Source organism: Prorops nasuta, unplaced genomic scaffold (genome assembly GCF_024137725.1).
Source record: "Prorops nasuta isolate Cenicafe-Biocafe unplaced genomic scaffold, Cenicafe_Pnas_1.2 PNAS00051, whole genome shotgun sequence".
NCBI lineage: Eukaryota > Metazoa > Arthropoda > Insecta > Hymenoptera > Bethylidae > Prorops > Prorops nasuta.
The window spans coordinates 1-27,208 of record NW_027116848.1 but is presented as its reverse complement, the minus strand read 5'-3'; the positions used below and the strand labels follow the sequence as shown (position 1 = coordinate 27,208).

Sequence of the window (27,208 nt, the reverse complement as noted above, 5' to 3'; positions counted from 1 at the left end):
ATGTCAAGGATAGACTCGATGACAGGCAGAGGCCCGGATGAAAAGACCGGCGCTCCAGGAAACGATGTCAAGGTTGTCCTGAGAAGTAAGGCAGGGCCATGCCAAACAACCCAGGCAACCTGAGATAAGGAGAAGCTGTCTCGGGCAGTCCTAAAAAGAATGACCGTGTTTATAAGTCCCCACGAGGAGGGGAGATAGAACATGGAGTCTGGCTTAAACGATGGTTACGCGTTTCAAGCAGGCTGCGCGAATGTCGTGCGCAGACTGCCATAGCAAGCAGTCGGAACGCGACCATGAGACTGGGCTGATGTGTCCGTGCCTGCTGGTGAGCGCGTTACGCGCCATTCAACAGCCATGGGTCCGTTCGCGTACATGAGGCGTGTACTATAGGCCAGCCTGCATGTACGTCATGACTGGATACCGGCCAATGCATAGTGGGTTGTGCTGGGGTGTAGTTAGCCCGTTGGAATGTGTCCCGGTGCCCTCCGTAATCCAATAGGCTTGCGCTATGGCTGGACGAGCCGCGAACATCGCCTCCATGGTGGTCTGCTCCTGGCAAACTCTATACTTGGCAATGATACCGCATGTTCCCGCACCCCTCACCACTGCCTGAGCGTGCGTGGTGAGGGATAGATGTATGCCCCTCAGCAGATAGGTCAGCGTGTTTCGAACTTCCGCAAGGAACCCTCCCCTCTCTCCACAACCTAGCATACTGAGCGACTCTGGCTACCGCTACTGTCCAAATGCATGGCCGCAGGGCCGTATAAGATGCATAGAGATTGGAGTCGAAATACTCAAATGATATCGCAGGGTTGTTGGCCACCCAACTGACCAACTGGCACCCTGATACCGATAAATAAAGACGGGCGAAGGTAAAGGGAAAACCCGTAGTGTGAGTGACCCCTCACACTGACGGGAATAACGTTACAATATTTACTGAAATATGAAATTGGATTTTCTGGTTCTTCAGTATTCGTTCGAGAAGGAAATGAAATATTTGATTGCACTTCAACTAAATCTGAACTTTTATATAAACATTTGACCCATTGGATTTTTTCAGGCGCCGTCAAGTTAAATGCAGTATACAATTTATTTTTTTTAGTATTATTGCTGTTTTTGAATCGTCTTTTTACCCTTTCATCCAACTTTTCTACCTTCTTATTTTCATTATATTCATCTTCAACTTCTAGATAAATACATAAATCCCGTTATAATTTCAATAAATATAATTATGAAGACGAAAGGCAGAATTTTATGTGAAAACAACCAATACGAATTCTGTCACTATATAGCCGATGTACAAATCTCTCTAGTTCACGATCACATTCTTGAAGATCATCAATATCCGAATCATTTCCATCGCCAAGAATCGATAAAAATTCATCATTAAGCTGTTGTTGTTTATTTTTTATTCTTACTGATTGCCGCATCTCTCTCTCTCTCTCTCTCTCTCTCTCTCTCTCTCTGAAAGAATGTATCGTACTCGTTGACTGCATATGGGTAATATATTACCCAATTTTTCAAAATGAATTCTAATTTTTTATAAAGAATAAAATTATACATAAACCATTTGAATACCTCAATAGTCCTATCATGAATAATAATAAATAATTCTTATCTTCACAAACTCTTCCTGTAATTTATAAAAGCACTGTATTATACGTTCAATTGCTGAGTCGTGAATTTCACTTAAGTAACCTAAAAAAATTAGCCTTGGAAATAAGGAATAAAAAATATCACAAAAGGCAAATTCGTCCTTTTTTGTTTAATGCAAATTATATTAACATACCGTATAGGTATGATCGACAAATAGGTTTTCTGGAGCACATAATCGCTGCATAAAATGAATGGGTATTATATTAATTAAAGGCAGTCAATGGGTTAAAGTAAGCTTTATAAATCCGAACGCATTCTTACAGTATAGCCAGTACTGGCTGCTTTCGGAAATTTACTGTCAGTACTGGTAGTGTTACTTCATAAGACTTACATTTTACAAAGATACGTACATTTGATATTATTTTTGATTCAATATTACTAAAAAAGAAAAAAAAATATATTTTATTTTGATAGTATTTGTTCTCAAGACTATAAACAGACGAAAAATATTATTGAAAATGAATGCAGAATATGCAAGTGTTATAACATGCAAAGCGTTTGAAGCATTATTGAGCACAAGTGAATGTGAAAGCTCCGATGAAGAAGAATTGTTTAACATAACACAATTTTGTATAAATAATCAAGATAATATTCCACGGAACAGCATACAAAATTGTTTTAAATATTGTTCACTTATATACTGATAAAGAATTTAAGAGTCATTTTCGGTAAAAAAATAAGCATTAAACAGTACAATTTTTCACATTTAAATTTTATATTTTTTAATATTACTTTTCAGAATGGAGCGTAACACTTTCAAACTTTCATTGGAGTTATAGATTTGTGGTCTGGAATGGCAATCACAGTTTGGAAGAAATCCAATAAGTCCAGAGTCGCAATTATTAATTGCAATTTGAATGTTTGCCACGCCAAATTCATACAGGTACTAGCTATTTATATTTTTCAACAGTTATTTCCCTATAATAATAAGAGAATATTAGATAATTTAAATTAATTTAATATTGAAAGGTGTATTAGTGATCGTTTCAACGTGAGCAAGTCAACTGCATGGATTTGTGTACGAAGAGTTATAAATGCTCTTTATTCACGCAGGCATACTTTTATACGTTGGCCTTCCACAGAAGAAGCTAAAAGAATGTATACGAAGATCAAAGAAAGACATGGCTTTCCAAAATGTGTAGGTGCCATAGACGGTACCCATATTAGAATTGCAGCACCAAAAGAAAATGCAAATGCCTATATTAACAGAAAAGGATATTCTTCAATACAATTACAAGTATTATTATTATTTTTTGGTCATAATTTCAAAATGAAAGTTCATGATATATATAATTGTATATATTATCTTTTAGGTTACATGTGACTCCGATTTGATATTCTCACATTGTTATTGTGGGCCAGCTGGTTCAGTCCATGATATGAGAATATTTCGCCTTTCCAACTTTGAAAATATGCTAAAAGCCACAAATTTTCCAGACGACTCTCATTTATTGGGTAATTCTGCTTACGTTTTACAAAAACATTAATAGTACCATTTAAGGACAATGGCCGTTTAACAGAAGCTCAAATTAAATTTAATAAATGTCACTTATCAACTAGAATGATGGTTGAGCGATCACTAGGGTTATAGAACGGAAGATTCCGCAGCATCTTGAATAAATTACCTATAAAAAGAACTGAACTAATTCCAAAATATGTCATAGCTTGCTGCATACTTCATAATATTTGTATATTAAAAAATGATTTTGTGGAAATTCCTATCATAGTTAATCATGGAAGATATACAGAGCATCTACTAGATACAAGTACTATATTACAACAAAAGGAAGAAGGAATAAGTAAACGCAATGCAATAATGTAATTTATTAGTCAAAGAAATGTATAAGTTACATTTTAATACGCACACACTATATTTTTTATTACCTAAAAATTATCTTTGCTTGAAGAAAATAAAATATTTTATAAATAATCATGCTTTATCTTTAAAAGAACGAAAAACAAACAAGTCTTATAATTCACAGCGCACTTTAACAAATGTAAAATAAGAATATCAACTATGTTATTTTAAAGTAAAAATATTCACATTAATCCTTTCGTAACACTTGCAATAATAAGTTTTCTATTCTTTTAAGGTGTTCTACTTTTTCTTCATAACGGCTCCTTGCATCAGCCCTACTTTTTTCTTTTTCAAGTAGACATTTATCAGTATAGTCTTTAAATACATTAATCAACTCTCTTTTCTTAGCTGGTAAGAAAATTTTGTAGAGGTTAATCAAAGTAACTTAGTTGAAGTTACACGTTAATTAATTTTATAAGCTGTTACATCCATAAAATGAATTTACTTGGAGGTTTTTCTGTTGTAGTATTTACACTTTCTCTTTCGCTCTCAAAACTGGTTCCAGCTACTGCTATTGGGTTCATAAAAGGCTTGTCACCTAGTATTTTATTCATCTCCTAAAAAATAAATGTATAAAACTTTTATAATAAATGCTTAAATTAATAATTATCTTACATTGAAAAATTCACTTTTATTAACATAAAAATTTTAAAAGAAAAGTTAATTATATAAATAATGAAGAGTTTATTTACCTCATAATAATCCCATTTAGGTGCTGGATTATTGCCAGATTTATTATTGTGGTCTTTAATCTTTTTGTTCTGCCTTTTCAGCACTTGAAATTTCACTCAACATTTTGTCCCAGAAATATTAAAATTGTGGTGATTCATTTTCTCCGAAACTTTCTCCCAAAAACATTTATAGGGGTTTTTCCATCATTATAGATATTCTCTATCTCTTTGAATATTTGTATTAATTATTTTGTTTCTTGTAACGTTATTCCCGTCAGTGTAAGGGGCCACTCATACTACGGGTTTTCTCATTACCTTCGTTCGTCCTTATTTATCGGTATCAGGGCGCCAGTTGATCAGTTGGGTGGCCAACAACCCTACGTTATCATTGGAGTCTTTCAACCCCATTCTATGCATCTTATACATCCCTGCGGCCATGCATTTGGACGGTAGCGGTAACCAGGGTCGCTCAGTATGCTAGGTGGTGGAGAGAGGGGAGGGTTCCTTCCGGAAGTCCAACCCTCGCAGACCTATCTGCCGAGGGGCATACATCTATCCCCCTCACCACCCACACTCAGGTGGTGGTGAGGAGTGCGGGAACATGCGGTGTCATTGCCAAGCATAGAGTTTGCCAGGAGCGGACCACCACGGAGGCAATGTTCGCGGCCCTTCCAGCCATAGCGCAAGCCTATGGGATTACGGAGGGCACCGGGACACATTCCAACGAGCTAACTACGCCCCTGCACAATCCACTATGCATTGGCCGGTACCCAGTCGTGACGTACGTGCAGGCTGGCCTATAGCAAACGGCTCACGTACGCGAACGGACCCATGGCTGCTGAGTGCCGCGTCACGCGCTCATTAGCACGCACGGACACATCAGCACAGTCCCACGATCGTGTTCCGACTGCCTGCTATGGCAGTCTGCGCACGACATTCGCGCAGCCTGCTTGAAGCGCGTAACCGGCGTTCAAGCCAGACTCGATGTTCTATCTCCCCTCCTCGTGGGGACTTATACACGGAGAGAATATTACAGTACATTTTACTGTGGAGCCACAGTACTGCTGGCATAACCCTGCATTTCGACGTTAAATGCTTTAATTTCGGTAGCATTTACAATGTCGCACAGTAATTTCTAATATAATTTCTTCGAAAAAATCAAAGTCATATACTTTGCAGTAAACCCAATCAACAAGTAATGTTTACATTTCAATGTTTACTGAAATATACAGTAAAAATAGTCCTTTTTAACACAGTAAAAAGTTAAAAGTAATTTTTACTGTGTTTTACAGTAATTTTTACTGAACTGTACAGGAAAAATAGTCCGTTTTAACACAGTAAAAACTTAAGAAATCATTTTTACTGCGTATTACAGTAATTGTTCACGATTTTAGGTGTATTATTGCGAGCGGTTCGAGACTCGAGACTCGGACCAACTCGCTCTAGCATGCTCTCGCTCTATGTCTCTCTCACTCCTCACAGTTCGGCACAACGTCGCCAGGTGGCTGACTCGCTTAACGGCTTTCTCGCTGGCAAGATTTAGCCTGTGAGGTAGTTAAGCGAGCCAGGAAGACTGCTCGTCGTGGCTCGCACTGTCTCGACCACCGGTACAATTTTGGGACCTTGTCTTCCTCTAACTTTTTTAAGTTAACCTATCTGCGTATACCATTTTGGTTGCGCAGTCTACATCCTTTCCTTCTTTCCTTTAACCGGTTAACCATCTTGACTTCTACTTCGAAAGCGATACCAGGTCAAATTTCACAATATATACATATATTGTATCCGTCATGTTGTGTCCATCATATCTAAAGATGCCATTACACGGCGTGTGGAGTGTGGAGTGTCGCGCGGCGTGAATATTGCCACGCCATACCAATCACACGCGCGGCGATTTTCACGCGGCGTGCCTATTTAAATGGTATTTAAACTAGCCGAAATAACTTTTATGTTTAATGCCATAATGCAAATGTTTAGAGTCCTCTACTGTATTTTAACCCATACTGTTGTATAGGTTAGGGGACCATACTTGGGGATTTGAGCGTCTGTATTCTAACAACAGAAATAAAAGTGTAGCAAAGAACATAGTTAGGTGAAGGAGAATACATAAACAAAAGATTTATGATTCCACTACCCACACATACACCTGTTTTGGTCCAAAATCTCATAACTGATATCATTGTGTACAAGCTATAACCAGCTGATAGTCCAGTGAACACATCTACATGAAATTATGATTGTGTTTGGTTATAGTTTGATTTCTGACATCTCTACTGGCCGGTTTCATACCGCAAAAGTATATTATATGTCACGCGTCTCCGTTGACTCCGATCAGAGAATCCTTTGTTAATTTTAAATAGAAAGAAAAATGTCCAAACGACGAGAACGTGACACAGGAGTAGCAGCAGCATGTTACGTTTTGTTTACTGCCGATGCCGAAGATGAAGTTCCGGAGAAAAAAAGAAAACGTTGGTGGATATCATCGCACAACAAAACTCGCACAACGTAACGTTTAAAATTTGAAATTTATTTTTATATTTATCACTCCGAATTTAAATGACTTGGCCGTAATGTAGGTGAAAAATTGAAATTGTAATAAGTACGGATCGACCGATAACAGCTTTTTATTCAATTTCCTACTACCCCTATTTTTCTATAAAGCTGAAACTAGTAGATCAAACAGCGACAGAATGAGAACCCGGCAGAGATGGTAATTCAAAGGAAATTCCTATCCCTACCGAACTCTATACCACTTCGAAACTCTCACTAAACCGTCGCGTATCTGTGAGGCCCCCACTCTTGTCCCTACTCGTTGATCGTGCGTACCATTGCTTTAAAGTCGGGGAGTCAGGGCACAAAAATATTGCACTTTTTCCACTTCGTGCAATAGAGAATTTTATTTTTTTAAACTGTAGTTTAGAACGACCTTCATGAGCTCCTAAAGTCTCTAATACGAAGGAGGTCGGGAAGGTCATTATTATTGCAAAAAAAGATTGAAAATCGCGTTTCTTCCTAGTTTCTCTTAAATAACTCGATTACTATTGATCAAATCAAAAAATGTTTCAAATGAAAGTTGTTCCCAATTAAATTTCGAATAAGATAGGTGAGTTTTAAAAAATCAATTGTATTTTGTTATTAGTAAAATCGTTAGTGAAGTGCAGGAAGTGGAAAAAAGTTTAAACTGTGAGAATGTATACAAAAAATGGTTGATCGCTACTAAAAGTTCACTAAAAGGTGTCTTTTAGTTAGTAGAATATATTGTATAGGCCATTTCTTCAAATCTCAAAATGGCGGCCTATTGCAAAATTGTTTATGTCAAAACTTCAAGTAGCTGACAATTTTTTCCTGGCGATCATAAATTAATGAAACCAATTGCAATCGATTGGTATTAACGTTATTAACAAACAGTAAAAAGGGCATATTTTGAAATAATAAACAAAACTTTTTTTAACTGAAAAACCCGTTGCTACGGTCTGTATTTGAGTAAATATTGAATTTTAACGATTGCAATAAAATCTATTGCAATGTTTATAAAAAACCATGAATTTTGAAAGAAAAATCATGACGGTCGGACCAATAGCAGCCGAGATCATTAACTTTTAATGAATCAATTATTACGTGAAAGCTATTTGACTTTTGAACGTGAAATTTGGCACAGTTGTAGTAAACATATCACCCTATCACCTAAATTTTTTTCTGCATCTACGGACAATTTGATATGGTTTGAGACTAAAAACAATCTGTTGAAAATTGCGCGCCCGGCATTGGCGATCTGCTCGCTGCGAGGCGCTGTGGTGGGGGTAGCGGAGCAGCAGTGGAAAGAGGCGTGCTGGCGACAGATTACTCTTAATTATAAAAATAATTTTTAGACAACCAATGGTTGCGCGACGATGAATTTTTTTTTTTATTTTAAGTCATTTCCTTTTAACTTTATAATTATTGACATAAGAATTTAATAAGAGTACTCAATCAATCGCTTAAACTGCATAACTAACCGAAAAATTAAAACTTATTGTTTTCTAATGCAAGAATATAATCTATAAATTTAATCACGTAAAATGAAAAAGAATTTCATCGTCGTACGACCTTTGGTTGTCTAGAAATCATTTTTACAATTAAGAGTATTATCTGTCTCCAGCGCGCCTCTTTGCACTGCCGATCCACTACCCCCACCACCGCGCTACGCAGCGAGCAGATTGCCAACGCCAGGCGCGCAATTTTCAACAGATTCTTTTTAGTCTCAAACCATATCAAATTGTCCGTAGATGCAGAACAAAATTTAAGTGATAGGGTGATATGTTTACTACAACTGTGCCAAATTTCACGTTCAGAAGTCAAATAGCTTTTACGTAATAATTGATTCATTAAAAGTTAATGATCTCGGCTGCTATTGGTCCGACCGTCATGATTTTTCTTTCAAAATTCATGGTTTTTTATAAACATTGCAATAGATTTTATTGCAACCGTTAAAATTCAATATTTACTCAAATACAGACCGTAGCCACGGGTTTTTTCAGTTAAAAAATGTTTTTTTTATTATTTAAAAATATGCCCTTTTTACTGTTTGTTAATAACGTTAATACCAATCGATTGCAATTGGTTTCATTAATTTATGACCGCCAGGAAAAAATTGGCAGCTACTTGAAGTTTTGACATAAACAATTTTGCAATAGGCCGCCATTTTGAGATTTGAAAAAATGGCCTAGACAGTATATTCTACTAAGTAAAAGACACCTTTTAGTGAACATTCAGTAGCGATCAACCATTTTTTGTATACATTTTCACAGTTTAAACTTTTTTCCACTTCCTGCACTTCACTAACAATTTTAGAAATAACAAAAAAAAAATTTATTTTTAAAAACCCACCTATCTTATTCGAAATTTAATTGGGAACAACTTTCATTTGAAACATTTTTTGATTTGATCAATAGTAATTGAGTTATTTAAGAGAAACTAGGAAGAAACGCGATTTTCAATCTTTTTTGCAATAATAATGACCTTCCCGACCTCCTTCGTATTAGAGACTTTAGGAGCTCGTCAAGATCATTCTAAACTACAGATTAGAAAAATATAATTCTCTATGGCATGAAGTGGAAATTCAAATGCTAATTCTCCCCGAATATTAGAACGTATGTGCGGTGCGGTCGGCCTCCTTTGGCAGAATGCGGTCAGCTTCGGTATACTAAGAGCGAGAAGGAGCGATATATTATTATCGGACCTCTTTCTCGCGCTTCTTCTAGGCTATCCTTTGCCTCACAAAACTAACAAAACATCTAGATTATTATATAAAATCACATTATCCAATTAAGTGAAAACTATTTAATTTTTCATAATTACACAAAATAAAAAAACCTTATTATGTCCATAAAGACGAGAAATGCGAGCATTATAAGTTGTGTGCAAATTTTGTAAAATATTACAAATTTTCTGAAGCCTTTCAGGCAATATGAATGAAATGTCAGTCCGAACAAGGAAATGAATAATTGAAATAAGATTATTTAGAAATGTATAATTAAAAAGAAATTGATTTAAACATATTCCTGTAAAAAATATTAAACGAAGCAAAAAATATACATCTTTTATTATTAAAAGTAACAACAATAAGGAAAAACTGCTGTATGTTCTTGACAGCCTTAATGCCCTTTTTTAAACAATGAAGGGAACTTGCATCAGAAAACTAGGTTTTGTGACATTCTCAAAATTTCGGCACCAATTTTCGGATGGCAGAAATATTTATTTCATTTATTTCAACCATACTATCTTCTACACCATTAGATAGTGAAAACAGCGCGTAATAATATTCTTGAGTGATCGTGACAGCCTTATTTATTTTTTCATTGATGAGGAAATGCTATCTATCTCGCGTTTACCCTTAGATGGGCAATATTACCCCGATAAGGACCATATAACTTTCAAATTTAGGTTTTCCTTCGTTCTCCTTTGTCAATTACGTACCCATTAGGTGAAGTTTCCTGATTGGTTCTCGCTCTTTGTCCTCTACTGCCCTAACGGTGACCTTGAGGAAAGAGATCATTTGACATTAATTACTCCTTGATCCAAGGTCTATACGCCTGTACGTTATTGTAGTATAACTCCGAAATCTTTCGGAAAAAGGGGGGGCGGGGGGGGGGGGGGGTGGGGGGTAAGGGTAAGTAGCTTTTCGCACCACAGAAAGTATCCCCCATGGTCCTAATTTTTAACATTTTTTTTAGGCCTTTTAAATGTTGATTTTCGGTCTTCTAAATTGATTATCGTTCTTGTTATGTATACATGTTGGAGAACATTTAAAACCATTAAAAACCACCCCTCGATCACCCTCCTATCTATTTTAGTTTGTTTTTGGTAACCTCTCAACGTTAATGATCTCTAATATCTCCCTCTGTTTAGTATAAAACGTTTGTTTTAAGGTGACCTTGATATTATTATTATTCTAACTCATTCTGCCTGTCTTATTAGTTACCTCAGAAGTCAGTTCCATTTTTCCTAGTGGCCACTGGATGCTAAAGATGCTCATTTTAATTAATTGCTTCTTGATAGTTCCACTTCTCAATCCCCATACAAATTCACCTCTCAGATAGATTTCCAAATTTAGGCAAAATGCAAAATGGGTTGACAATCCTCTTAGCTTCTATATGCAGATGATAATATCATCATAATCTGATTTTTTACACTCTTTAAGAAGCAATGAATTAAAATGAGCATGTTTAACATTTAATGGTCACTATGAAAAACAGAGTTGAGTTCTCAGGTAACCAAGAAAGCAGACGGAACAAGTTAAAACAATAATAATTCCAAAGCCACCTTAAAACAAACGTTTTATACTAAACAGAGGGGGATATTAGAGATCATTAACGTTGACCCGGCAATGGGCGCGCGGGTTGTCCAGAGCATTCCGAAAATAGAAATCTATCGGTAACGTAGCGAAAAATTTTTGCAGTCACTTACAAATATTAGCGTTTAATTAATACAAATAACGTAAAGAAATGCAATTGCTATTTTATACCAAAGGGAACATCGCATAGGTGATATTTATTGAAAAATAAATGTGTATTTATAAATATTTTATGTCAAGCAATGAAAAACAAATGGTGTGTCCGTGGCACCCCACGCGCCTATCTATATGTAAAAAAAACCACGCGCCTATTGCCGGGTTAAAAGGTTACCGAAAACAAAGTAAAATAGATAGGAGGGTAACCGAGGGGTAGTTTGTAATGGTATTAAATGTTCTCCAACGTGTATACATAAGAAGAACAATAATCGATTTAGAAGACCGAAAATCAACATTTAAAAGGCCTAAAAAAAATGTTACAAATTAGGACCATGGGGGATACTTTAGGTGGTGCGAAAAGCTACTTACTCTTACCCCCCCCCCCCCCCCCCGCCCCCCTTTTTCCAAAAGATTTTGGAGTTATACTACAATAACGTACAGGCGTATAGACCTTGGATCAAGGAGTAATTAATGTCAAATGATCTCTTTCCTCAAGGTCACCGTTTGGCCAGTAGAGGACAACGAGTGAGAACCAATCAGGAAACTTCACCTAATGGACATAAAACTATGTTGATTGTGTTCATTAATTCTTTCTTTATTAAAATAAGAATTAAAAGAAGTAAATGATACGTTAACTGTTTAAACTGTTTCTATTTACTATAAGTTAAATAAAAAATTATTATTTCCTGCTTTATGGAGAGCATTTCAACCAGTAAAAATAACTTTAATAAAATGAAGTGAAGCAAAAAATTCAAATTAAACAAATTTAAAAATAACGGTAGAAAGAATATAAATGTAGATTACATAATTGCAATTAATTCAACATATTCTTATTAAATATTGTACATTTTATTGTCTTTCAACTATTTCTTAAATGTTTCATAATTAATTATTCATTGTACAACAGCATTCTGTTGTTATTTGAATTGAATGAGTATCTCAGGAGAACAGTATGAATTACTGTGCTACAACCTACTTAAACTTAAAATGTGAGATAAAAATGTAAATAATTACATCATATTGTACGAACGTCAATTTGTTGGAGCTCATTCGATTACGATTTATATAAGTGAACGGTTTAAAAGTACATCAACGAATAAATCCCTATTGAAGTATCAGTAAAATTTTTTAAACAGATGAAAGTTGTATCAAAAGGAATGATTTTTGATGTCCAAGTGAATAAACTAATCCGCATAAGGTAGCAGCAATTCATTCGGTGCGGAAAAAAAATACAAGAGCGCAATTTTTGTGATGTTCGAATACCTCCTCAAGTACACCTTCTCACGAATAAATGTTTATTGTGGAATCAGGGAAATTTGTTAAAAAGATGAGATTGTTATGAAAAGATAAAGTTTTTTAAGTAGAACAAAATACATTAATTTTTTTGAGACAGTAAAAATTAAATTTTCTAAAATTATTGACATGTTGAAATAGCAGTGGTTCTCATCCTGTCGCTGTTTGGTCTGCTACCTTTGGTCTGCTAGCTTCAACTTCATAAACAGATGTGTTTTTCAGAAGAGTTTCTCTTATGTGTTTTAATGATCTATTGCAGATACAGTGCGACTAATATGCTGGAAAATTTCAGTAGGGAGCCTTCTGGTGCTTTTTCCAATTTTTGTCGAATGTCAGAAACAGACTTCGAATTTTTAATTAATAAAATTGGACATATAATAGCAAAACAAGATACTAACATGAGGAAATGTATTCCAGTAAAGGAAAGGCTAGCAGTAGCTTTACGATTTTTGGCTACTGGAGACAGCTATGCCAGCTTGTCTTACCTTTTTAAAATATCACCACAGTCCGTGTCAAAGTGCGTGGATGAGGTTTGCAGTGCACTAATTGATAGTTTAAAAGAAGAAATAAAGGTAATTAAGCTTTAAATGTGTTTATATTAAAATTGAAAAGATACAAAAAGTTATTTCAATATAGGTTTTAACATTATAAAAGATAGAAAGAAGAGAAACGAATGCATAAAATGATTTTAAATAGAGTTTATATGTTATGAGGATTATTTGGTTCTGGGAAATTTTGAGGAGAAGTTTGAGGGTTTGGAATAGAAGTAGGATTTAATGGAGGAAAGGATTCTGAGGAAAGACTAGAGGAAGATGGAAACTGTGATGATAAGGGTTGAAAGTTGGGATAAGAAGAAAATGGAGTTTGTTGTGAGAATGGGTGAGTGAACGGTTGAGAAAATGATTGAGTTTGTTGAGGCAATAGATGAGAGACCTGATGAGAAGTGGATGGAAAATGTGGAGATAATGAAGGAGAAAACTGATAAGAGGTTGATACGTGGCTATGAGGTTCAGGAGGTGAGGGATCTGGTGAATGTTGTGAATAAAAAGCAGAAGAAGATGGCAATGTTGACGATGTATGAGGCTGATAATGAACGGATGAAAAAGATGTTTGAGATGATTGAGGGGGAAGAAAATGTGTCGTTTAATGCATTGCTTGCGATGGTAATATGAGCAATTGCTCCTGTCTCATTCGAAACATCAAGCAATCGATCTCGTGCATAGCAAGCTCGCGCTTATTTTGGTCTAATGCTCTCAGTTTTCGGCATAGTAGTTCTGAGAATAATGAGCATTCGTCTTCCTCTGGCTTTTCTTGGATACTTTTTAATACTGCGTAAGCTTCGTCCATCCGTTTCTCTCTTTCTGCGCTTTTTGAAAGCTTACGCTTCTTAGACGAAGGATTATTCCGATTTTGCTGTTGAGAATTGGAAATGCTTGGACTATTCTCATGCATTATAGGATTAGGTTCGTCTATGAACTCACTATCATCCTCTTCAAGCTGACCTTCATTATCCTGTAATAATGACATAACGTCAGTTTCATAAATTAATCTCAAACCTATACACAACAATTTAATGACACTGAAGTTAGCCACAAGTTGGTCAAAAATCGAAGATGCAGCAAATTGAGTAAACCAATTTTTTTGTTAATTATAAACTAATGCAAACAACTGTCACTACTATAGTAAACATTTATTTAACCGAATAATCACAAAAAAAACAAATTAAACCAGGAAGTCAAATACCAACTCTTATACAAAATTTTTAACATACCAGTGAATTTTTCTAATTTTTTTTTACTACGCAGCTTTAAAAGCAATTAAATTCTGAAGAGAATAATGCAAATTTCATGAGGGAGCAAGATCCGCTTAATGATTTCTATAAAGAACATTGGCAGAAATGCATCTGCGAACCCACGTTTTTCACCGACATCGTTAAGATTTAATAAACATTTAGGGGATCTTGCTCCCTCATGAAATTAATACTATTCTAGTCAGAATTTTATTGCTTTTGAAGCTTTGTGGTTGAAAGAAATTAGAAAAATTCACTAGTATGTTAAAAATTTGTTATAAGAGTAGGTATTTAACTTCCTTCTTTAATTTTTTTTGTGTGATTATTTGGATTAATAAATATTTATTATAGTAACGGCAGGTGTTTACACTGGTTGATAATTAATAAAACATTTTTTTTACTCAATTTGCTTAATTTTCGATTTTTTTCCCAACTTGTGGCTGCAACTTTTGGCTAACTTGAGGGGCATTGTGCACGATTTGGTCGAAGATAATGGAAATTCCCGTATGTAACATTTATTTTGTTTCAGTTACCTACACGAGCAAACGAGTGGATGAATACGGCAAATGATTTCCAAAACAAATGGAACTACCCACATTGTCTTGGTGCCATAGATGGGAAGCATATAGTAATTAAAAGTCCAGACCATAGCGGATCAGAATTCTACAATTATAAAGGAACTTTTAGTATCGTACTATTAGCTGTAGTAGATGCTAATTATTCTTTTATTTATGTAGATGTAGGATGTCAAGGACGAATAAGTGACGGAGGTGTATTTAGGAATTCGTCGTTTTTTAAAAAATTGTTTAAAAATGAGTTGCATCTTCCGTCAGATAATACGTTACCAAACAAGGATGAGCCTATTCCTTATGTTTTTGTTGGAGATGACGCGTTTCCCTTATCAAATAATCTTATGAAACCTTATTCTGGGATTCATAATAAGGGAAGTAAGGAGAGAATTTTTAACTACCGGCTATCTCGTGCTCGTCGGATTGTGGAAAATGCTTTCGGCATTCTATCAAGCGTTTTCAGAGTTTTAAGAAAACCTATTCTCTTATCGCCACACAAGACCACAAATATTGTTATGTGCTGCACATTGCTACACAATTTTTTAAAAAGAAGTGAAACTTCAAGATATTTTTATGCACCAAATGGAACATTCGACTCTGAGGAAAATGGTGAATTACAATCTGGATCGTGGCGTAATAATGATAACGAATCCACCTCAATGCTACCATTTAGAAGAGTAGCTAGAAGACCAGGTGTCGAGGCCTCCAATATTAGAGATAGGTTTGCAAACTACTTTAAAACAATTGACGTGTTACCCTGGCAGAACGAATGCTAATTTCTTATCATTATTTATTTATTTTGTTAGTTCATGTATTTCATTAAATGACGAGGCCTCTACAGGGTTAGCCAGATAAAACGGCTGAGACCATGGACATAAAATGCTGTTTAACTTTGTAACTATAAGAGATAGCAATTTTTGCTATAAAACCTTTTTGAAGCGTCTTTTGATTAGCGTTCAAAAAGGTCTGATAAGAAAAATTGCAATCTCTTATAGTTACGAAGTTAAACAGCATTTCATATCCATGATCTCTGAGCCGTTTTATCTGGCTAACCCTGTATACAGTCGATAAATAACTTATTCTTGTATTTTATTAATTGACGAGGCCCTTATACAGCCGATAAATAACTTATTCTTGTATTTTTTTAATTGACGAGGCCCTTATACAGCCGATAAATAACTTATTCTTGTATTTTATTAATTGACGAGACCCTTATACAGCCGATAAATAACTTATTATTATATTTTATTAATTGACGAGGCCTCTATACAGCCAATTAATTGCATGTTAATGTATCATAAAAATTGGATTAATATTTATGGATATTCACTATATTGTATAAAAATTGATTAGACTCCTAGATCGCCGATAAACAAATGATTATTATTGTTAAAAATGTAACCATAATAATGAATTAAAACAGTATTTAAAGAATGTGGAAAAATACTTTCAATTAGTATAAGAAATTGTAAGACAACTACTGCGACTAGTTTTTACAAATGAAGGTGATGTTGCGAAAAATCATGGACAATTTTTAAATCTATCAATAAATGAAATCCATAAGCTTCAAAATACTTCTGTACTGTCGATAATGTAGATTTCTGTAAGGTCGGTAATTTTCTTATAAATATTTAAAATACATTTATTTTATACATATAAGGAAAAAGGAAATTATTTAGAATGAATGTCCAAATTTATATCCGTCTTTCTTCAATAGGGAAATCCTCCAAAATTATAAATGTACGATTTACGATAATGAGTGATATTATTTACCTCTGAACTTATCGTTGTTCTAGGACAATATACGGAATGCAAAAATTTTGCCATTTGCTCATATGCAAACCAATCTGGCTTAAAAGTCTCTGCAGTTCCACTTCCCGTCTTAGTGCTTTCTTTCACTTTCGCATGCAGTTTCCGGAACGTACCCATCAACGCCTCCTTTTTCTTTTTTAGCTCTGTGACGGAGCAATTCAGGCTGAAATTTTGCTTGATCCTCAGCCAAGCATCGTAGACCAAATTACGATTTTTATGGTCCTCGTTTCTTGGATCCCAAATAACTGGTTCTTGCTCATAAAGATTTAGAAACTCGGTAATTAAATCGTTGGACCACGACATGTTGACGGGTAAACTGTTTACACAAAACTAATTGAATTAATCCTTACATTGTCTGATTGTTTATCTAAATTAATATACCTCAAGCAGGATGGTTAAATGTACAGATTATAACATCAATATCAAAATACAGGTATCGCGTCTGTATTCTGACAGCACTAATAAAAGTGTAGCAAAGAGCATATACAGGTGAAGAGCAATACATAAACAAAAGATTTATGATTCCTATTACCCATACATATACCCATTTTAATCTAAAATGTGGTAACCGAAATCACTGTGTACAAAGTATAGTCCAGCTGTTAGCTCTGGGAACACATATGCGCGAAATTAACAATTATGAGGACCTGAACCAAACAATTGAAATCTACCGTCATTCTGATATTTTGGGCAACATTTTAAAGATACTCGTGTAAAATTTTTGAGGATCGCAATAAGATTTGCGAGTCCCTCACGACATCTTGGAGGCAGTATCGCAGGATGGGGTCGCGTTTGTTAAAACTCAATACTTCGCGAGCCTTTTATACGATAATATTATTTTAAAATGCAAAAAAAGAACAATTTATTTTTCTTTATTTATTTACTTACATATATTATTTATTATAATTATCGACTTATATTTATTAATAAATTTTAGTGAATAAAAGTTTCTTCTGCGATGGGACTCGAACCTGGAACCGATGTTAATCTCATGCGCAGCCCCCTCACATTTGGTCGATTCGGCTAACCTAGAAGTTGTTTGACACAGGCTTGTTTATTTAACCTGAATTATACGATATATTTTTTTCTATTGCTTCTGCATACGCGAAAACAATATTCAATAAAAATGTAAGTTTAGCTTAATGGACTAAATGCCGGACAGCTGTAAGTAAGATTAAAATCGGTTCCAGGTTCGAGTCCTACCGCGGAACAAATTTTTCATGCACTAAAATTAGTTAATAAATATAAGTCGATATTTATAATTGATAATATATGAAAATAAATAAATAACTAAATAAATTGTGATCGATTTTTTGCATTTTACAATAATAGTATCGCAAAATAGGCTCGCAAAACTTTTAGCGACACTCAACATTTTTATGCGGGATATTATAAAATTTGTTAGTTTATTTTTAAGCACATTTTCTTGTGACACAATAAATTACGAAATTAACATTGTAGTCTTCATGAGGGTTCGTGACAATTTTTCTTTTAGTGACGAGGAAATGCCTCGTGCATACCTATCCGATGAATGCCTTTACAAAGTCAAAACTTCGAGAAGATCCTTATGAAACTTCCATATTTTTGTCTTATCTTTTTCATCTTTGTAAATTACATGTCCTTTAGGTGAAGTTTCCTGATTGGTTCTCACTCGTTGTCCTCTACTGGCCAAACGGTGACCTTGAGGAAAGAGATCATTTGACATTAATTACTCCTTGTTCCAAGGTCTATACGCCTGTACGTTATTGTAGTATAACTCCGAAATCCTTCGGAAAAAGAGGGGGCGGGGGGGTAAGGGTAAGTAGGTTTTTGCATCATCTAAAGTATCCCCCATGGTCCTAGTTGTAAACATTTTTTTTTGGCCTTTCCAATGTTGATTTCCGATTTTCTCAATCCAGTAGGACGCTATTTAAAGTCACATCCTGTAGGGGGTGTAAAACCATTCAAAACCCCCCCCCCCCCCTCGATCATCCCTGTATCTTTTTTAGTTTTTTTGCAGTGGCCTTTTAAAGTTTGTGATATCTCATATCTCTCTCCGTTTAGTATCACATGTTTCTTTTTCAGTGAACTTGGTCTCATTATTATTATAATTCGTATTTGTGTATGTCCTGTCTATTTTTTTCGCTTGACCTATGAACTCAGCTCCATTTCTTCCACTGGTCTAACGTAAAATTCCATATTTTTAGTGAGACAAAACCTTTAGCCTAATATATAGTGTTTTTCAAGTTTTTATGTAAAAGGATCGGAAAAAATGAAAACAAGCAATGCAAATATGAAAAAGATTAGCTAAATAATGATTACAATTCCTTCAAGTAAATGTAGCAAATTTCTGGGCTCCTATAAAAAAGTAAATAATACTATTCTTATGCAGAGTAATTATAATATTTAAAAAATAGATTTATATGGTGCAAGGAAAAATTAATACGTATATGATTATTTGAATTTAATTATGTAGGGTAGGATGCGTGACTGGCAGCTGATTCTGAATTAATAGTATTTTATGCATCAATAATCTTCAATTCTTAAATCTTTCTACGTGTAAAAAGTGATGCATACGTTACACTAAAATTATTATAATTATCAAGATAATCCATATTTACTGTAACTTGAATATTAGATAGGACCAAAATATGAATTAAATGTATAGCGCGCAGGTACCATTAAGAAACAAACCACATTAGCACACAGTTTTATAACTTTTCCTATTTCACAATTCAGTTTATTGTGAATTAAAATATTTTCTTTAGTAATAATTACTATAATTTTATAGTTGAAGAAAATAATAGAATATAATTAAATAGAATAACAATTTTATTGTTATATCCATTTAAAAATGTAGGAGCTATAACTGTATATAAATAACCTCCTATACGAGAAAATTAAGTTGTTTCTATAATAAAAAAATAATTTAGAACACCTCACTTCAATAGTATCAAAATATAGTAACAATAGAAAGGTTATCCTTAGCTCATTATCGTAGTGCTTGAAACCTCTCATTATATACTTATCAGGACTACTACATCGCTTTTATAGATAATATACTTTATGTTATAATTTACTGGTATATAACTAGGGAAATTCCTCAACTTCAGCTCATTCCCATTTTTTGTTTACTAAAAAAAATTGATGAATACATGTTTTAAAGGGAAAAAGTCAACGGCATAAAAAACCCTTTTTATTAATTCTGTTTCCATTACATACAGTTGAGCTATCATCACATAATTCATGTTACATGATTCGTCGCGCGACTACGGATTCGCATAATCACCTTCACTCGTTTAATTTGTATTCACCTCGATTCGTATCTTTTCGTTACAATTGTCCCTTTGGCGACTGTTCAATTTCAGTGGTGACCATTTACTTCACTCCGTAATTGTTTCTCTTTCGACTGACCAAGGATCAGTGGGAACTACAAATCCTTACTCCGTTTCGTTAATAGTATCAATTTTCTCTCCGTCCATACACGTCTGCCTTCTTTGAGATTTTGTAACCAACTGTCTCTCTGTCGTAAATTGACTTCCTAAAATATTTTGAAATAAGACTCACGATTATACATTAGTTGATTTGCTTAGCTGCATTACTAATACTAATAAATCACATCGATTTATTTACCTCCTTCTCTTCACCTTAACATACTTTTGTGTCTTTACTTCATTTTTATAGTTCTAAATACTATTTGTTATTTTCCTGTGTTAGTTTCGATCCTACTGATTACTTCAGGAAAATTTCTGAGGATGTTGTAAGGACCTTAAATAAAATATGTGTTCTTCTATTATCCATAACACCTTTTAATCAGAACGGTCAATCACACTGCTATTTATTATTCTCTCAATAACCAAACTCTGACCTATCGCCAGCACGGTCGCGAATAATCCTTTCTTGCCTAACTACAACTTCCCCTCAAACCGTCGCTATCAGCCACTCACACCCAATAATTACCACGTGTCTTCTTCATCTCATTAGCTCCCCTTCTTTTCTGTCTTTTCGCCAACGTTGCCATATCCGCGCCATCTTTATAATCGACGCGTGCGCTATCGGAGAGACTACACTCATTGCTGGTGATTTCAAATCATTAACTCTTACAATGTCTTCCAATTTACGATCCCATGCACATCCCTCTCGTCGCAGTGGAGTCACTTCACCTGATCCCCGGGATTGGGGAATTGGTGTGACATGTTATATACCGCGTCCGTTGCCCCGCTGGTTGACAGAGAGCACAAGTATTTTGGATCCCAGATTGGAAGAAGTTGATCCCGATCCAGATTTGCTATCTCTTTTGCGCCAATTTTTCGAGCGATATTATAATTTTAGGTCGGGATTCACTATCCGGTGGGACCCGGTGATGGCGCACCAATTGGCGGTCACCAATTCTTTGAGGAGGACGATTACTCTATCCTCTCTTCTACACCGAGGGGGTGATAGTAACGGTGTCCGGTATCCCCGTAAACCCCGAAGCCACACTATTAGGTCCGTGCTGCACGAAATTATTCATTGCTGGCTCTTTTATACCGGGAACTCCGAAGATGGGGGGTCGAGTCACCAAGCGGACTTCTGGTTCGAAATTGAGAAATTTAGGATTTTATATGGCATCGATATCGAGCCTGGCCAAAATTACTGGCGCAATATATACAATTAATGCTTTTTGTTTTTTTATTTATTTTTCTCAATTTCGAACAGTTTTCTGACATTCATTTTCTTTTATTTTTTCGCTGATTACAACCCCCCCTCTAAAGTAAAATTTATTTTAAAATTATACAAAATTTATTTCATTTGTTTTCTCCATTTTGATTTTTGTGCCTGTCGCACCCTTCATAGCGTAACTCAGTACTTATTATTTTGCTTTGGGCTATATATATAGTGCAAAACGGTGGCCAGTGTTCCGTAGGCAAACCAATGTGGTTTGAAAACGTCAGTAATTTTCAAGTTTTCTGTTAATATCCTTAAAAGCGATAAAAAATGATATGATATCGCGAATCCTCTTGAATATATGCTATTATTTTTATAATGTAATGGCCTGCAAAATGAAATAGAGAAAAACAAATGAAATAAATTTTGTATAATTTTAAAATAAATTTTACTTTAGAGGGGGGGTTGTAATCAGCGAAAAAATAAAAGAAAATGAATGTCAGAAAACTGTTCGAAATTGAGAAAAATAAATAAAAAAACAAAAAGCATTAATTGTATATATTGCGCCAGTAATTTTGGCCAGGCTCGATATCGATGCCATATAAAATCCTAAATTTCTCAATTTCGAACCAGAAGTCCGCTTGGTGACTCGACCCCCCATCTTCGGAGTTCCCGGTATAAAAGAGCCAGCAATGAATAATTTCGTGCAGCACGGACCTAATAGTGTGGCTTCGGGGTTTACGGGGATACCGGACCCCGTTACTATCACCCCCTCGGTGTAGAAGAGAGGATAGAGTAATCGTCCTCCTCAAAGAATTGGTGACCGCCAATTGGTGCGCCATCACCGGGTCCCACCGGATAGTGAATCCCGACCTAAAATTATAATATCGCTCGAAAAATTGGCGCAAAAGAGATAGCAAATCTGGATCGGGATCAACTTCTTCCAATCTGGGATCCAAAATACTTGTGCTCTCTGTCAACCAGCGGGGCAACGGACGCGGTATATAACATGTCACACCAATTCCCCAATCCCGGGGATCAGGTGAAGTGACTCCACTGCGACGAGAAGGATGTGCATGGGATCGTAAATTGGAAGACATTGTAAGAGTTAATGATTTGAAATCACCAGCAATGAGTGTAGTCTCTCCGATAGCGCACGCGTCGATTATAAAGATGGCGCGGATATGGCAACGTTGGCGAAAAGACAGAAAAGAAGGGGAGCTAATGAGATGAAGAAGACACGTGGTAATTATTGGGTGTGAGTGGCTGATAGCGACGGTTTGAGGGGAAGTTGTAGTTAGGCAAGAAAGGATTATTCGCGACCGTGCTGGCGATAGGTCAGAGTTTGGTTATTGAGAGAATAATAAATAGCAGTGTGATTGACCGTTCTGATTAAAAGGTGTTATGGATAATAGAAGAACACATATTTTATTTAAGGTCCTTACAACATCCTCAGAAATTTTCCTGAAGTAATCAGTAGGATCGAAACTAACACAGGAAAATAACAAATAGTATTTAGAACTATAAAAATGAAGTAAAGACACAAAAGTATGTTAAGGTGAAGAGAAGGAGGTAAATAAATCGATGTGATTTATTAGTATTAGTAATGCAGCTAAGCAAATCAACTAATGTATAATCGTGAGTCTTATTTCAAAATATTTTAGGAAGTCAATTTACGACAGAGAGACAGTTGGTTACAAAATCTCAAAGAAGGCAGACGTGTATGGACGGAGAGAAAATTGATACTATTAACGAAACGGAGTAAGGATTTGTAGTTCCCACTGATCCTTGGTCAGTCGAAAGAGAAACAATTACGGAGTGAAGTAAATGGTCACCACTGAAATTGAACAGTCGCCAAAGGGACAATTGTAACGAAAAGATACGAATCGAGGTGAATACAAATTAAACGAGTGAAGGTGATTATGCGAATCCGTAGTCGCGCGACGAATCATGTAACATGAATTATGTGATGATAGCTCAACTGTATGTAATGGAAACAGAATTAATAAAAAGGGTTTTTTATGCCGTTGACTTTTTCCCTTTAAAACATGTATTCATCAATTTTTTTTAGTAAACAAAAAATGGGAATGAGCTGAAGTTGAGGAATTTCCCTAGTTATATACCAGTAAATTATAACATAAAGTATATTATCTATAAAAGCGATGTAGTAGTCCTGATAAGTATATAATGAGAGGTTTCAAGCACTACGATAATGAGCTAAGGATAACCTTTCTATTGTTACTATATTTTGATACTATTGAAGTGAGGTGTTCTAAATTATTTTTTTATTATAGAAACAACTTAATTTTCTCGTATAGGAGGTTATTTATATACAGTTATAGCTCCTACATTTTTAAATGGATATAACAATAAAATTGTTATTCTATTTAATTATATTCTATTATTTTCTTCAACTATAAAATTATAGTAATTATTACTAAAGAAAATATTTTAATTCACAATAAACTGAATTGTGAAATAGGAAAAGTTATAAAACTGTGTGCTAATGTGGTTTGTTTCTTAATGGTACCTGCGCGCTATACATTTAATTCATATTTTGGTCCTATCTAATATTCAAGTTACAGTAAATATGGATTATCTTGATAATTATAATAATTTTAGTGTAACGTATGCATCACTTTTTACACGTAGAAAGATTTAAGAATTGAAGATTATTGATGCATAAAATACTATTAATTCAGAATCAGCTGCCAGTCACGCATCCTACCCTACATAATTAAATTCAAATAATCATATACGTATTAATTTTTCCTTGCACCATATAAATCTATTTTTTAAATATTATAATTACTCTGCATAAGAATAGTATTATTTACTTTTTTATAGGAGCCCAGAAATTTGCTACATTTACTTGAAGGAATTGTAATCATTATTTAGCTAATCTTTTTCATATTTGCATTGCTTGTTTTCATTTTTTCCGATCCTTTTACATAAAAACTTGAAAAACACTATATATTAGGCTAAAGGTTTTGTCTCACTAAAAATATGGAATTTTACGTTAGACCAGTGGAAGAAATGGAGCTGAGTTCATAGGTCAAGCGAAAAAAATAGACAGGACATACACAAATACGAATTATAATAATAATGAGACCAAGTTCACTGAAAAAGAAACATGTGATACTAAACGGAGAGAGATATGAGATATCACAAACTTTAAAAGGCCACTGCAAAAAAACTAAAAAAGATACAGGGATGATCGAGGGGGGGGGGGGGGGTTTTGAATGGTTTTACACCCCCTACAGGATGTGACTTTAAATAGCGTCCTACTGGATTGAGAAAATCGGAAATCAACATTGGAAAGGCCAAAAAAAAATGTTTACAACTAGGACCATGGGGGATACTTTAGATGATGCAAAAACCTACTTACCCTTACCCCCCCGCCCCCTCTTTTTCCGAAGGATTTCGGAGTTATACTACAATAACGTACAGGCGTATAGACCTTGGAACAAGGAGTAATTAATGTCAAATGATCTCTTTCCTCAAGGTCACCGTTTGGCCAGTAGAGGACAACGAGTGAGAACCAATCAGGAAACTTCACCTAAAGGACATGTAATTTACAAAGATGAAAAAGATAAGACAAAAATATGGAAGTTTCATAAGGATCTTCTCGAAGTTTTGACTTTGTAAAGGCATTCATCGGATAGGTATGCACGAGGCATTTCCTCGTCACTAAAAGAAAAATTGTCACGAACCCTCATGAAGACTACAATGTTAATTTCGTAATTTATTGTGTCACAAGAAAATGTGCTTAAAAATAAACTAACAAATTTTATAATATCCCGCATAAAAATGTTGAGTGTCGCTAAAAGTTTTGCGAGCCTATTTTGCGATACTATTATTGTAAAATGCAAAAAATCGATCACAATTTATTTAGTTATTTATTTATTTTCATATATTATCAATTATAAATATCGACTTATATTTATTAACTAATTTTAGTGCATGAAAAATTTGTTCCGCGGTAGGACTCGAACCTGGAACCGATTTTAATCTTACTTACAGCTGTCCGGCATTTAGTCCATTAAGCTAAACTTACATTTTTATTGAATATTGTTTTCGCGTATGCAGAAGCAATAGAAAAAAATATATCGTATAATTCAGGTTAAATAAACAAGCCTGTGTCAAACAACTTCTAGGTTAGCCGAATCGACCAAATGTGAGGGGGCTGCGCATGAGATTAACATCGGTTCCAGGTTCGAGTCCCATCGCAGAAGAAACTTTTATTCACTAAAATTTATTAATAAATATAAGTCGATAATTATAATAAATAATATATGTAAGTAAATAAATAAAGAAAAATAAATTGTTCTTTTTTTGCATTTTAAAATAATATTATCGTATAAAAGGGCTCGCGAAGTATTGAGTTTTAACAAACGCGACCCCATCCTGCGATACTGCCTCCAAGATGTCGTGAGGGACTCGCAAATCTTATTGCGATCCTCAAAAATTTTACACGAGTATCTTTAAAATGTTGCCCAAAATATCAGAATGACGGTAGATTTCAATTGTTTGGTTCAGGTCCTCATAATTGTTAATTTCGCGCATATGTGTTCCCAGAGCTAACAGCTGGACTATACTTTGTACACAGTGATTTCGGTTACCACATTTTAGATTAAAATGGGTATATGTATGGGTAATAGGAATCATAAATCTTTTGTTTATGTATTGCTCTTCACCTGTATATGCTCTTTGCTACACTTTTATTAGTGCTGTCAGAATACAGACGCGATACCTGTATTTTGATATTGATGTTATAATCTGTACATTTAACCATCCTGCTTGAGGTATATTAATTTAGATAAACAATCAGACAATGTAAGGATTAATTCAATTAGTTTTGTGTAAACAGTTTACCCGTCAACATGTCGTGGTCCAACGATTTAATTACCGAGTTTCTAAATCTTTATGAGCAAGAACCAGTTATTTGGGATCCAAGAAACGAGGACCATAAAAATCGTAATTTGGTCTACGATGCTTGGCTGAGGATCAAGCAAAATTTCAGCCTGAATTGCTCCGTCACAGAGCTAAAAAAGAAAAAGGAGGCGTTGATGGGTACGTTCCGGAAACTGCATGCGAAAGTGAAAGAAAGCACTAAGACGGGAAGTGGAACTGCAGAGACTTTTAAGCCAGATTGGTTTGCATATGAGCAAATGGCAAAATTTTTGCATTCCGTATATTGTCCTAGAACAACGATAAGTTCAGAGGTAAATAATATCACTCATTATCGTAAATCGTACATTTATAATTTTGGAGGATTTCCCTATTGAAGAAAGACGGATATAAATTTGGACATTCATTCTAAATAATTTCCTTTTTCCTTATATGTATAAAATAAATGTATTTTAAATATTTATAAGAAAATTACCGACCTTACAGAAATCTACATTATCGACAGTACAGAAGTATTTTGAAGCTTATGGATTTCATTTATTGATAGATTTAAAAATTGTCCATGATTTTTCGCAACATCACCTTCATTTGTAAAAACTAGTCGCAGTAGTTGTCTTACAATTTCTTATACTAATTGAAAGTATTTTTCCACATTCTTTAAATACTGTTTTAATTCATTATTATGGTTACATTTTTAACAATAATAATCATTTGTTTATCGGCGATCTAGGAGTCTAATCAATTTTTATACAATATAGTGAAAATCCATAAATATTAATCCAATTTTTATGATACATTAACATGCAATTAATTGGCTGTATAGAGGCCTCGTCAATTAATAAAATATAATAATAAGTTATTTATCGGCTGTATAAGGGTCTCGTCAATTAATAAAATACAAGAATAAGTTATTTATCGGCTGTATAAGGGCCTCGTCAATTAAAAAAATACAAGAATAAGTTATTTATCGGCTGTATAAGGGCCTCGTCAATTAATAAAATACAAGAATAAGTTATTTATCGACTGTATACAGGGTTA

The 27,208-nt window shown here is 34.7% G+C and overlaps 2 protein-coding genes across 2 annotated transcripts; both read left to right on the top strand.

The window, feature by feature from the left end:
• LOC136784292 (putative nuclease HARBI1) lies at positions 1–3,143 on the top strand. Its single transcript, XM_066744872.1, has 4 exons — positions 1–85; positions 2,626–2,647; positions 2,710–2,893; positions 2,970–3,143. The coding sequence occupies exons 1-4, from the start codon at positions 1–3 to the stop codon at positions 3,141–3,143; spliced, it is 465 nt and encodes a 154-aa protein (XP_066600969.1).
• A 10,219-nt stretch (positions 3,144–13,362) lies between these two features.
• LOC136784291 (uncharacterized) lies at positions 13,363–15,597 on the top strand. The gene is made up of 2 exons (XM_066744871.1): positions 13,363–13,626; positions 14,782–15,597. The coding sequence occupies exons 1-2, from the start codon at positions 13,363–13,365 to the stop codon at positions 15,595–15,597; spliced, it is 1,080 nt and encodes a 359-aa protein (XP_066600968.1).
• Positions 15,598–27,208: the final 11,611 nt, after the last annotated feature.

Bases quoted from the DNA above. Each gene is read 5' to 3' on its own strand.
- LOC136784292 (XM_066744872.1), top strand. From the start codon at position 1: ATGTCAAGGATAGACTCGATGACAGGCAGAGGCCCGGATGAAAAGACC. The intron at 2,648-2,709 runs GTGAGCAAGTCA...TTATTCACGCAG, and splicing joins GTATTAGTGATCGTTTCAAC to GCATACTTTTATACGTTGGC. The intron at 2,894-2,969 runs GTATTATTATTA...ATTATCTTTTAG, and splicing joins ATTCTTCAATACAATTACAA to GTTACATGTGACTCCGATTT.
- LOC136784291 (XM_066744871.1), top strand. From the start codon at position 13,363: ATGATTGAGTTTGTTGAGGCAATAGATGAGAGACCTGATGAGAAGTGG. The intron at 13,627-14,781 runs GTAATATGAGCA...ATTTTGTTTCAG, and splicing joins TTAATGCATTGCTTGCGATG to TTACCTACACGAGCAAACGA.